This window comes from Aricia agestis, chromosome 3, assembly GCF_905147365.1.
Source record: "Aricia agestis chromosome 3, ilAriAges1.1, whole genome shotgun sequence".
Taxonomy (NCBI): domain Eukaryota; kingdom Metazoa; phylum Arthropoda; class Insecta; order Lepidoptera; family Lycaenidae; genus Aricia; species Aricia agestis.
Window position 1 is genome coordinate 9,481,155 of NC_056408.1, and position 12,813 is coordinate 9,493,967.

The following is a 12,813-nucleotide window of genomic DNA, read 5'->3' on the forward strand; positions in this document are numbered from 1 at the left end:
CTCAAAACGGTTTCGTGGTACAGCCCCTTGTTCCAGACTGTTAATTGAAATTAATTTATAATAAAAATACTTTTTATACTTTCTTATTTCCTAAATAATATTAAGGCACATGTTTTACGTTTTAGCACTTAAAACTTAAAATTACAAGTTAATAACATTTTATTTAAGTCTAGGTGGGTGTTAAAAGCATTAGTCCATTTGTAGTTATTTATTACAATGCAAGGGTAAAAAAAAGACCTTTTATATAAAAATAACAAGTATCACCTATTTTTTATAACTCTTTAGTATTTTTATAGGTATATATAGCACAATAGACAGAACGATTGTCGTTCTATCTATCATGGAATATAACATTAAAAATGATCTCGACATAAAACATTTGCTATAGGTAAGTCCAACACAATAATAATAAAAGTACTTACATATTGCATTTGTGCGTAATATTATTGACAACAACAAAGGCATTCTTCTTCATTCAATAATGACAACTATTTACTATAGTATTAAGGCAAATACCCCCAACACAGATCAGATCTTTCAGTACAACATGGCAGTATACATAATGTAACATGTTAGAAATTAGAATGTTATCTTTTTTATACTAATGCATTTAAGTAAAAATACATATTCCTTTAGTCACAAATAATGTAACGCCCTACAGCTTTTTGATTTTCAGTTAGTCTATGGGGCACTAGTGAGCTAAAGCCTATAGCCAGAGCGCGCAGTGCGTTGCCGATGCACAGTAGAGACAACTGTTTTATCAGATTCGGAGTCTATTAGGATATGACCTTTTGGAGTGGTTACACTACAGTGATTTTATTTGTCACTCATGCATGGTGTCACGCGATTCCGACAGAATTGCCATTGGTTATATTTACGCTACGAATAATAAAAACTAAGGAAGAGTAACTCCGTCAAAACAAAGTGCACCAAAAGGCTACAAAATGTGACACGAATACGTGCATATTTATGCATGTGTTCGGTACACATTTTTCGTGTATATACACTCGAGTGACATTCAACCATCTCATTTTACAATTTGTTTACATAGGTTTGTTTACTTACTTTTTACGTAGCTTTTTACAATATTTTTGTTGTTAAAATGCCTAAATGCCCTGTGAAATGGTGTAGAAGTCATACAGATACGACTTTTAATATAGGAATAACCTTTCATCTGTAAGTGAATTGTTTAAAATTATGTTTTTTACGTCCGTGATTTTTTTTTTTATGAAATAACGCAAACGAGCAAACGGGTCACCTTCCAACTTCCGTCGCCCATGGACACTCGCAGCATCAGAAGAGCTGCAGGTGCGTTGCCGGCCTTTTAGAGGGAATAGGGTAATAGGGGAGGATAGGGAAAGGAATCGGGCCTCACAGCGGAAGCGCTGTTTCACGCCGGTTTTCTGTGAGAACGTGGTATTTCTCCGGTCGAGCCGGCCCATTCGTGCCGAAGCATGGCTCTCCCACGTATGAAGCTGGTCTCTTTGTGTTTGTCTTATTAAATTTACATGTTATCCTAAAAGTGCAATAATAAAAAAATAATATAATTACAAAATTTTTACAAAGTCGCCATGGACATCATGCAAGATGTAACAATTTAATCATAAACGAAATTTTAGGGTCTGGCTGACATTATACTAAAATATGCGTTATAAGATGATATGGGTATTCTCATATTTCTTGCTACGGATTTTTTTAAAACAAAACAAAAAAAACATAATGAAATAAATTACGTTCAATCGACAAAAACAAATAAGTATTTCCTTTAATATTGTAAATGAACAAAAATAAAAAGTGCTAACTGTTATTGAAATATTATATTAACTGTAAACAAAATTTACGTAAGTTTTTAATTTCAATTCTGTAATAATTTAGAACATAGATTTTTGTAATCTGAAAACGTCTTCTCTAGGTGCTCGGCCAGTTTTAGATTCGCCCGAGTCGTACAAGGTTTGTTCATCTATACTAATATTATAAAGAGGAAAACTTTGTTTGTATAATTGTAATGAATAGGCTCAAAAACTACTGGACCGATTTTAAAAATTCTTTCAGCATTCGAAAGCTACATTATCCACGAGTAACATAGGCTAAATTTTATTTTGGAAAAAATAGGTTTTCGTAAGATATTTGGGTTTTTCGGACACAAGGTGTAAAAAATCAACCAGAAAAGTTGCCTGCCTAAACTATAAAAGATAGAACCATAAAATGTTCCAATTAGTTGTAGGTCTTATAAATATCTACAAAAAAGTCCGCGACACACTATACCTATCTATGTCGGGTGAGGCACAACAACAATTTTTTTATTTAAAAAAAATTGAAATTTTTTGGACTACATTTAAACGCGTTTATTTTACTCATGCTATTAATCCTTATGAAAATAAATTATTTCGTCACTAAGTACAGTTTATTTAGATAATATTTGGTCTTTGAATGACTAAACTTGGACGTTTGGTTTTGAAGTTATGGCGAAATTAAAATATTACGATGTCTACTGCACGGCCCGTTGCGAAGTAGGCGTCATCAAGGCGGGCGCGGGAGTGCGTGTGCGAGAGGGGAGTTTATATCTATGAGTAAGTTACACGTAAGGTACAAAGTCTTACAATAATTGTCATTCGATTTTTTTAGATTTTGTTCTTAAAACTACACATACGCAAATTTTTTTGTCAGGGCTAACCAACAGTTCTTTTTAGAGCTAAACAACAGTTCTTTTCAGAGCTAGAATATTACACGCTATTAATAATGAATAATAAATCAAAATTTTTTCAGTGGCTATACAGGGTGTAATAAGACCACTTCCGATAACTTTGGGGTATGATTATACTACATTTTCTGATTACGAATATGTATTTTTTTTTAATTTTTTTTTTAATTTTTTAAATTTTTTATTCTTTATTTTTTTATAATTAAAACCCTTTAAACATGATAATAAACCACATAGAAAAATATTTTAAAATATTTTTTTAAATTTTATTATTTTTACCCCAATAAGCATTTGCAAGCGCGCGGTCAACGTTCTCGTGTTCCGAGTAGGTACAAACCCGAGAACGTTGACCGCGTTAATCAGCTGTTAGCTCCGCCCTACGCACGCTAAGTCGAAAGGTCGTATGCGACGAATGACGATACACTACGAGTTACGACTTACGACAGAACACACAGAAACCCTAATGTATGTCTTTTCAATTTCAAACCCATGAAGGTCACCATGACGTGGAACTTAGAACTCTGACCTCTGACCTCTCATCTAAGCTACTTGCAGTGTTAAGAGTTTAATGGTAGCTCATGTAGAAAAATGTAAGTAACTGTCTGTGCATGTGTAACAACTTACGACAGTATGGCAAACTTCTAAGATTATTAGACTCGTTAAAAAGTTCATCGTAAGTAACGAAACCTATGCGGATGAACTGTTTATCCGCAATCGTCACTTATCAATCGAAATAACAGATGATACACGAAAAAACCTCATACATAAAACTGGCAATTAACTTACGTGAAAAATGTTGAGTTCAAGTGTTCTTACTTCTTTATGCATTTTGAAAATAGTCCTTAACACCAAGCAATAAGACCAGTCACCACCAAGAACGTCAAAAAAACTTCTCGTTAACGAAATGTATCACACCACAAAGTATTTTATTACAACTGAAATAATAATCAATTATTAACACTTTACACAATACTACCACGTTTTGATACTTGAAGTAATTGTTAAAAAATCAAACTTATCTCCTAACAACTCTAACAACCTATTACCTCAATGCTCAAATGGCTACTCAATTAAAACATCTATTTTAATTTTTGAAATAATGTTCGTCGTGTATCGACTTTCGGAAGTAGTCAAAAGACACCGACAAAAGGCGGCTTGCTTTGATCGCGGCGCCGACAAAGCGCGCCGCTCTGCAGGTGCCGACGCACGTGTCGCTAATCCATTTCAAGGACAATCTAAGTGTTGTACCCTATAAATTCAATACTATTTAGTCGATATTTAAATTACCATTAAATAATAAAAATTATAACTATTATTTAGTAGATCTCATCTCATTTTTTAAAAATACATACATAAAGTGATTGTTATACCGTGGTACGCGTTATGCGCGTCTAAAATACTTTAATACCTAATTAATTAAATAACTTTTAATTATTGTCGCTTTTCTTAATATTGAGTAAATATTTGTTTATTTTTAGTTTGACAGTAATCAATACGTACTCGTATGTAAAACAATTAATACGATTTATCGATAAAAAAATTATCGATTACTCAAAATATTCACATTGCAACAGGGATACATCCCTATTATTTTACAAAGTTTTTTCTTCAATTTTGTTCAGTCGGCTGTCTAACACGCGCCGTGCTGGTGTAGGTACTGTGACGTTTTTGTTTAAGTTTTGTAATTTTACGTTTAGATGTTGTCATATTATTGCTTGTTTTGTGTATTGTTAACTATTTTTTTTTATGTTTGTAATTAATAACGGGCCGTGACAAGATACGTCCGATGAATGTGCGATGCTTTAGGGAACAGGTGAACATCGTCGTCGATAGACGATAGTGCGGTTTAAACAGTGCAATAAAAAGTGTTTAAAGAATTGGAATGTCTCCTGTAATTACTTTTGTTAAGTGTTGAATAACTCTGCAATCTACATCGAGTTAGATGGATCATGGAGCACAGTTCGAACTGCATTTCATAAAAGCAGACAGCTGATCACAGGTCAGTGAACATGTTATCACGTATGTTTTCCATTGATAGGTATTGATAGGTGCAGTAGGTAACTGTGTATGTATTTTTACAGATGTGTAAATCGGATGATGATCGGATGTGAATTATGATTTCTTTTCCTTTTTGGCCGGAAGTAAAAACTGAGTATTTTTGAGTAAAAACCTGAGAAACGGTAATTAATAAATTGTAACATTTTGTTAAATCGTGAAAACTATTGTAATTTAATAATCATTACAATATTGGTGGTTTATTCACTACCTACGGGCTAGGGTATAGGGCACACCACGATCAGCTGTTTTGTCTTAACTCATGACTAGCGCAGAGCCGCGCGCGCGGTATTCGGCGCGGGCGGCGCGGGGGGGCCGGCTCGGCCCGGGGTTTCATTCATTGGCGGCGGGCGATATTATCGCTCATTAACTGCACGCATTATACATTGCGTGTTGAAAATTTTGACTATTTTAAAAACTGGCGATTACATGAAAATTTCTTGCACCAATGGATATATCTCATGCCCTATAATAACCCCACGAAGTTATCGGAAGCGGTCTTTTGACACCCTGTATATTTTATACCCGTGCGAAGCCGTGGCGGGTCGCTAGTAATTATTACATGTATATTATAATTATTTATTATCGATGTCTTAAGCATCAGAGGAAAATGTTTGATTTTAAAATAATAATTATGTGCTCGTTTCTTCTGATAGTAGATGTACTTGGTGTATACTGCATAATACTATCCGCTTTTGACAATTATTTGTTTCATAACTATGACAATGACAATAACCGCGCAAGCTGTCGTCCGGCGCGCAATATTATAATATGTTACCTGGGATACGACCTTGGCGAAAATCTGAATTGTCATATTTTAGTGTTCGAAAAGGAGCCAAATTTAAAACGGTTGAAGTATGGGAGTTACGTTTCCTTAGTTTTTATTATTCGTAGTATTTACGTCATAATATACTCTGTTCCAAAAAGCACTTTTTGTTAGTGATTTGAATTCGATAATAATAGATGTAGCCGTCTTTACACTAATTGCAGCGCACGATGTAGTGTCGTCTAACGTCATTACGCGACATGACGTGACGTACGCCGGTACGTCATTAGTTGCGGCGGACGGTGTAGTGATGCGCGCGGCGCAGGCGGCGACGCAACTCCTGCGGGAAGCGCTCGTAGCAGCGGCGGCAGGCGGGCCGCTCGTCGTACTCGTAGAACTTGCTGCGCGTGCTCAGAGCGGTGTCGCACACGGAGCACGCGAAGTGGTGCACGCACCACGCCTTGTTCAACGCCGTGAACACTGCACATACAAAATATATAATTTACAGGGTGCAATTAATCCTACCGGCCAAATTTTTTTAGGGCTTATGTATCATTAGGAGAGTCCATTTTACGAAAAAAAAATAGGATGTTATTTTTTTTGCAATAACATATTTTATCCCACTTAAAATCGTTGCGGAACGGTCACTTCGCGGCGGTGGGTAGAGCGGGGTGACGCCAGGGAGGCGCGGGAGCCACGTGCCAACGACGCGTAGTGTCCGTTACTTGTGGTGTTTTTTAGAAAAAGTTTCGGAAGATATTTCTCAACAATTTAATACTGAGTGATTTTAAACAAAAAATACGTGAATGAAGGTTTAATTGCACCCAGTATTATGTAAGTATAGACGGCTAAGCGAGTTTTTTTTTATTTGACTAGATAAGAAGTTTGAATATTATGTAATAATCAAGTCAATAGTAGTCGTGATAGTGGCGGACTGGCAGTTGGGCTTGAGATAACCCAAACAAATTAGGTAAGGAACAACGAATAGCCTATGAATCGATTACTCCGATAGTACAAAGACAGCAACCTTTAAGTTGTCTACAGTACTTTTTTAAAAGGTAAATGTATAGCTGCATACTGCATAGATTCAACTAACATTGTTCATCACAATCATAATGGCTTGAGAATTTACTCAGCATTCTCGAACAAATTTTAATTTCTTAAAATGTTACATGACAAATGATATGTGATAAAATGGACTTACCATCACCAGCAATAACCTGGTTACACACATAACACAAGTTGCCGAACAGTTGATGGTAATGTTGTTCGCAGTACGCCAGGCCTTTCTTCTCGTAATGGCGATGTCCATGGAATGGCTTCTCGCATTTGGCGCAAACGAAGTGCTGTATGTGTAGAGAAGTAGATAAATAGGTTATAGTAAGAAAATAATTTATTTTCTATAGAAATTGTAGACACCATGGGCATGGCTACAGTGGTGGTATTAGGGGGTGGCGAACAGGGCAATCACCTGGGTGCTCGCGCCAAGCAAAAGGTCATAAAGTGGCATTTTATTTTAATTTTTGGCGGCGAGTACCCCGGTGACGTCGACGGTGGACAAACGGCCGAAGGGCCGCGCAAAGACCTGCCGCGGCCGCCCGGGGCCTCGCTATGTGTAAGCCGCCACTGCATGACTATATTAAGTGTATCTAATTATACACACTCAATATTTATGAGAAATTTGGATCAAAATCCTTACATTCCATTGGAATATACAAATCACTATGATAAAGTTTGTTGGCAGAAAAAAACAAAATATCAAGCAAAATTAATATTAAAAAAAATGTCCAAGGCCTCACCTCAACATGCCAATGTTTGCCCAAAGCCGTGACGATCCGCTCCTCTATGGGACGCCGGCACGCGCCGCAGATCGGTATACCCATCTTATCGTGACATCGCAGACAGAACAGGTTGTTCTGAAATAGACTTCATGTTAATACTGTTTCATTTTGAAAGCATAATCATTTACTTTCTTACTGATGATAAAATTTTGTAAGCACAAAATATTTGAAGCCATGTTTAGTATCTAAAGTCACATGTTGAAATTTGTGTAACCTATTTATTTTAGTCACAACCAATATATTGCTATTGCATTCTTACATAATGAAACCAAATAAGTAACGTAGGTACTCCATCTGCCTATTTATCTACTTCTCTACACATACCACATCATTGGCAGCATATCCAGGTCTGTTCTTGACCTCCCTGGCGGTGTGGTCGAGCTCGACGCCGCAGGTCGCGCACGTGAAGTGGTACCCATGGTACACCTCCCCGCGGTAACGCAGCGGCTCACCGTCAATCACGCCACTGTCAAAATATTGTTATGTATGTTATAATATATTTAACAGTATGTTTGATTTAATAATGTACTATCCAACTATACTATCAAGTTTCAACACTACTAGTCTAGACCAATTTTGATAAAATTTGGCACAGACATAGTTGACAATGGTGATGAACATAGTCTACTTTGAGTCGCGTCAAAATGAACAGTTTCTGCAGGATTTTCTGTTGCGCGAAAAAAATAAAATTTTCGTTATTAAAATCTTGTCGAGGAACATATTGAAATTAGTACATTGACACATCACTAAGAATTTCTATTACTGTGGGAGTCACACACAAGTATTTGTTACCCTTACACTACTTTCCCTGAAAAGGATTATTAAACCTACTGGCATTTATGGCAGATGTAATTTTGCAGTCCGTCAGCTTTGATGCGGGCATTGCAAGTATGGCAGAGAGCTCGGCCAGCATGCTTGATGAAGCCAGCATCGGCTAACTCCACATGGCATTCCTCGCATCGGAAGCACCCAGGATGCCAGTTTGCGTTCATGGCTTTAATGACGCGACCAATAATAAATTCACCTGAAATAAAATAAAATTTTTGAAGGCAAAAGATATTATGAAACTTAATGTTCTGGAAACTTTACTCAAAAGTTATTAATTATCATGTACCAAACATACTGTCAATAATGTCATTATAAGAAACAAATGTTATGTTATATGAATTGTTTAATAAATACTTACGGCATTTTCCGCAGCAAGGGGCAAACAAGACTTGGAAGTCCCTTTCGCAATACTTGCGCCCTTCAAACTCGTAAAACACTCCATCAGGAAATACTCGGAAACACTGGGCACAACTATAAAAAATCAGAATATACATGATAGAAACAATGTATACTGCTGTGAAAAAATGTTAAGAGATTTTAGATTTTGATTAATATGGAAAAATCACAATGCACTTGATTTTAAAGTTTTCAAATTTTTTTCTTATTGATAAAAACTTACACGAAACAGTTGGTGTGCCAAAGTTCCCCATTGGAGTTTACAATCTTCTCATTGGGTTCAAAGCCATCACCACATCTAGTACAGAACATATTATCCAAAGACATTGTTGCAATTCTGAAAGAAGAAACAAGATTAGAATTTACAACTACAGGAATTTACAATCGAAGACATGAGTGCATGAAGTGGGTTGGTTAAAATTTTAAAATTGTAGTTTTTGCATAAATGAAGGCTTTAGGACCGAGAAAATAATTTGAAAATAAAAATAAAATGTGGATTTGATGATGCAGTAGGTAAGTTCCAAGGTTTGTTCAAAAAATAAGAGAAAAATGAGTAATAATTGTCCATCTTATATATAAAAATGGATTTCCAAATGTTTTAGTCGCGCGAAAACTCGAAAACGGCTGAACAGATTGGGCTGATTTTAGTCTTAAAATATTCGTAGAAGTCCAGGGAAGGTTTTCAAGTGAAACGAAGTTCACCGGGACAGCTAGTATGTTATAAAATTTTAGTTACCTACCCACTTCATTCACTCTTCAATTTACATTGTTAGAATGATTATAATAATATGAGGACATAATTCATTACCCTTTAGCTTAGTAAATAATATTAGCTTACTATGTTACTAACATGAGGAAAAGTGATGGTAGTAATGTTTAGATTAAAACCACAAATGAATGATCTATGTTATTGTTTTTGGAGAGCTGTAATAATTTAAAATAATGTAATATAGAATTTTGCATGTTGTTGATAAAAGAGATCATAAGGTGGGTACTGAGTTACTGACCAGTGTTACAAGTTGTAATGTAACTTATCACACACCGAGCACTTGTTCAGTACCATGGTGCTGACTGGTAGTTCATGAACTACCCATAACACGAGATACTAGAATACCTCTAAAGCAGTGGTCCCAAACCTTTTTTTCATGCGGGCCACAAACATCTTTTGGTCTTAGTGTCGCGGGCCGCAACAACAATTTTTTAGGGTTAAAATACAAACATTCTTCGAAATTAATTAATTTAAAAGTGGAAAATTTTAACGAAAAATACCACATACACTTTACGTTATTTTGCCGGTGGGCGTGAATTTCAAAATTTTTTAACATCATACAGGCCACAAATAAAGTCCCGGCGGGCCACGGGTTGGCGGTAGCGGCTCTAAAGGGAGATAATATTATGAAATGTTCAGATCTATTACTTTTTTGTATTATATTAATTTATCTATTATAATATGTCTCTGACATTCTATGTAATAATTATTGAAACATCATTTTATAACATTATGTACTAGTAGTGATTGGTGCTCAAATAAGGATTGTTAAATTATGGCTAATTATTATGAACATTAGTTGTAATGTATATGAATATTATTTGTCATAGCAAGTGCCTGTGTCGTATAGAAGTTTGTGTAGGATGGAAAATACTCATGGTCGAGTGCCACTCCCACAGCCCACTTCACTTGCTTACCCTGGCATTTTCACGACAAAATCAAATACAGTATAGTGTGGGACGATTTGCCAAAATAATTTCTGTAGAAGATAAAAACAACCACAATTCACAAGTGTATCATAATAATAAACACGATACCTTAAATAAAATGATGTAATTCTCTTAAAATAGAATATGGAACTATGAAGATTACTCACTTTTTTCTTAGCAAATTATTCTGACCTCGATTTGGTATTTAGAACAGATGTACTAGAATATTGAGAATATATAAAAGAAATGGGAACTACAAAAGTAAATTTATGAGAAATTTCAGATTAAAACAGGACAAAACAAAACCAGATTTCACAAAAAATTATGAAAATTACTGAGAAATGAGAATTTGTCAATTTGACAACAGGAAACAAGAAATAATTTGACATTGATAATTGTGACATTTGTTTTTTTTTGTCGTCCTAATAAAGCCTATGGTTCTTTTATTACAACTTTTATGTTAATTAACTAGACTAGATCTATATTATAGGCAGTACTGCCACTTGCCAGGCGCCAGCTGCTGGCACGTGGCACCTGGCAACTGACAACGTCGCATCTCCCAAGTCCCAACTCCCACTTCCCAATTCCCAGCTCTCTTTTTTATTTTCATGGTAAGATTTTAGAATAGCGTCCGACGTCCGTAAATTTAATGCCCTTATTATGGAATTATTACTTAAAAAAAACTATTTGTCAATGTCATTGTCATAGTAAGAAAATCAAAATGGGTTTTTGTGGGGTTTTGAATATCGAATACCGCTTAAAACGATAAGTTTATGAATTATTGTTACTTGTTTTTATAGAAGTTACACGAAATGGATAATCTTAATGCAGTAAAGGAAATGGTTTTAGATGAAGACAAATTAGTTACATACATCTCCATAAGCAAAGAACTTTGCATACATGTGAACACAAGTAAAATGTTATTGGAGAAAGTCGTTCAATCTATTCGTCAAGATAAACCTAATTTAAATTTAAATGTGATCTTTTTAATATCAGGATTAACGAACAGTAATGTAGCTAGAGTCACTGTCTGTCCAGAATCCGAATTAGTAGGCCTGCGAAGCACATTTAAAGTGGTACATTTTGAACACATTTATAGCATTAGTAAAGGTGCTATCGATAACATACTACTAGTTAATAACAATTATGACGATTTTAATTTGTGCTCAGGCTCAATCAAGAACAGCTTTTGCGTAAAACACAGCTCATCCGAAATAAATAATTTGAAATCAAGTAGCCTAGTTGTTTCTGAAACTTCCAGCAATAAAAGTATACCTCCGCATAAGAAGGTCAAAGTAGAGGTCCAAGAAAAGTTAACAAATGGCGAAAGTTCCAATCAAGGAAATAATGCAGTCAAACATACTGACATGAAAATCAAAAAAGAACAACAATCCCCTAAAAAAGAGAGCCCCTCACCAAGAAAAGAAAATAGAAAACAGAGCAATCAAAAGATTAATGGTATTAATAAAACACAAAAAGGCATTGCTGGATTTTTTGGCAAACCATCTAATACAAGTAAGAAAAGTACTCCTGAAGTGTCTAAAAATGGACTTCTTAGTGAAAGCGAGGTAAAAATTGAAAAAATGGAAGTTGATCAAGTTAAGTCAGAAACTGCACCCAAATGTTATACAAACACAAACAAAACTAATAAAAAATTAGAGAGTAAAAATGATGACAAAAAGACCTCTCCTAAGGAAGACAAGAATAAAATTTTAAATGAAATTAAAAAATCATCAAGGGTAGACAAAAAACGTAAAAGAGTATTACATGTATCTGATAGTGAGAGTGAAGACAGAAGTGACACAGAGAAAGACATTCAAGAGCCGATTCAAGACTCTGATGATGAAATTCCCCCAACACCTATGACTAACAACATCAAGATAACTTCTGGTATGGTTAACCCCAAGAAGAAGAGAAAAGTGATAGACAAAACATTCCAGGATGACGAAGGTTACATTCTGACAAAGAAAGTTGAGGTCTACGAGAGCTGTTCTGATGAGGAGAATGTACCAGAAGCCCAAACTATACCCGAACCCAAAGTAAAGGAGGTAAAGAAAGAGACTTCTCCTAAAAGTAATGCAAAGTCAAAAAGTGCAAAGAAAAAAATTACTTCACCACAGAAGGGAAAGCAAGCAACACTTATGAACTTCTTTAAAAGAAAATAATGTTCGAGCGATTTAAAATTATGGATATGCCCTTTAAAAAGGAAATGTATTAGTTGTGTTTACAAATAAATTATGTTCTTATTTTTACTGTGCTGTTTATTAAATGGTCCTAATCAGTAGCTTAATTTTGCTTAATATTCTTACAATTAAAAAATTATTCTCATATTAAATGATTCTTATCCCAAAAATACTTCAAATATCTTTTGATGACATTGGCATAAAATTATGATTATGGTTAATTTAGATTGTAGACTGTATTGAGAGTTGAGACCTTACTGAAAATAATTATTATTGTACTGATATAACCCATTACAGTTTGTATGTACTTTAGACTTTAATTCATCAAGCCCCATACAGTCATCG

At 35.0% G+C, this 12,813-nt stretch overlaps 2 protein-coding genes across 3 annotated transcripts; one reads left to right on the forward strand and one right to left on the reverse strand.

The window, feature by feature from the left end:
- Positions 1–5,612: 5,612 nt before the first annotated feature.
- On the reverse strand, positions 5,613–10,619 carry LOC121725523 (LIM and senescent cell antigen-like-containing domain protein 1). Of its 2 annotated transcripts, XM_042112530.1 has the most exons (9): positions 10,453–10,618; positions 10,274–10,335; positions 8,811–8,924; positions 8,550–8,662; positions 8,195–8,387; positions 7,688–7,829; positions 7,322–7,438; positions 6,727–6,868; positions 5,613–6,002 (listed from the first exon to the last, which is right to left on the reverse strand). In XM_042112530.1, exons 2-9 carry the CDS (start codon positions 10,279–10,281, stop codon positions 5,809–5,811), a joined length of 1,023 nt encoding a protein of 340 aa, XP_041968464.1. In that variant the 5' UTR covers positions 10,282–10,335; positions 10,453–10,618; the 3' UTR covers positions 5,613–5,808. The 2 variants fall into 2 exon arrangements, with proteins under 2 accessions (XP_041968464.1, XP_041968465.1); XM_042112531.1 differs by lacking the exon at positions 10,274–10,335 and having other exon boundaries at positions 10,453–10,619.
- Positions 10,620–10,992: 373 nt separating this feature from the next.
- Positions 10,993–12,537, forward strand: LOC121725521 (DNA polymerase delta subunit 3-like). The gene has a single exon (XM_042112528.1). The coding sequence runs from the start codon at positions 11,098–11,100 to the stop codon at positions 12,448–12,450; it is 1,353 nt and encodes a 450-aa protein (XP_041968462.1). The 5' UTR covers positions 10,993–11,097; the 3' UTR covers positions 12,451–12,537.
- The last annotated feature ends 276 nt before the right edge of the window (positions 12,538–12,813 follow it).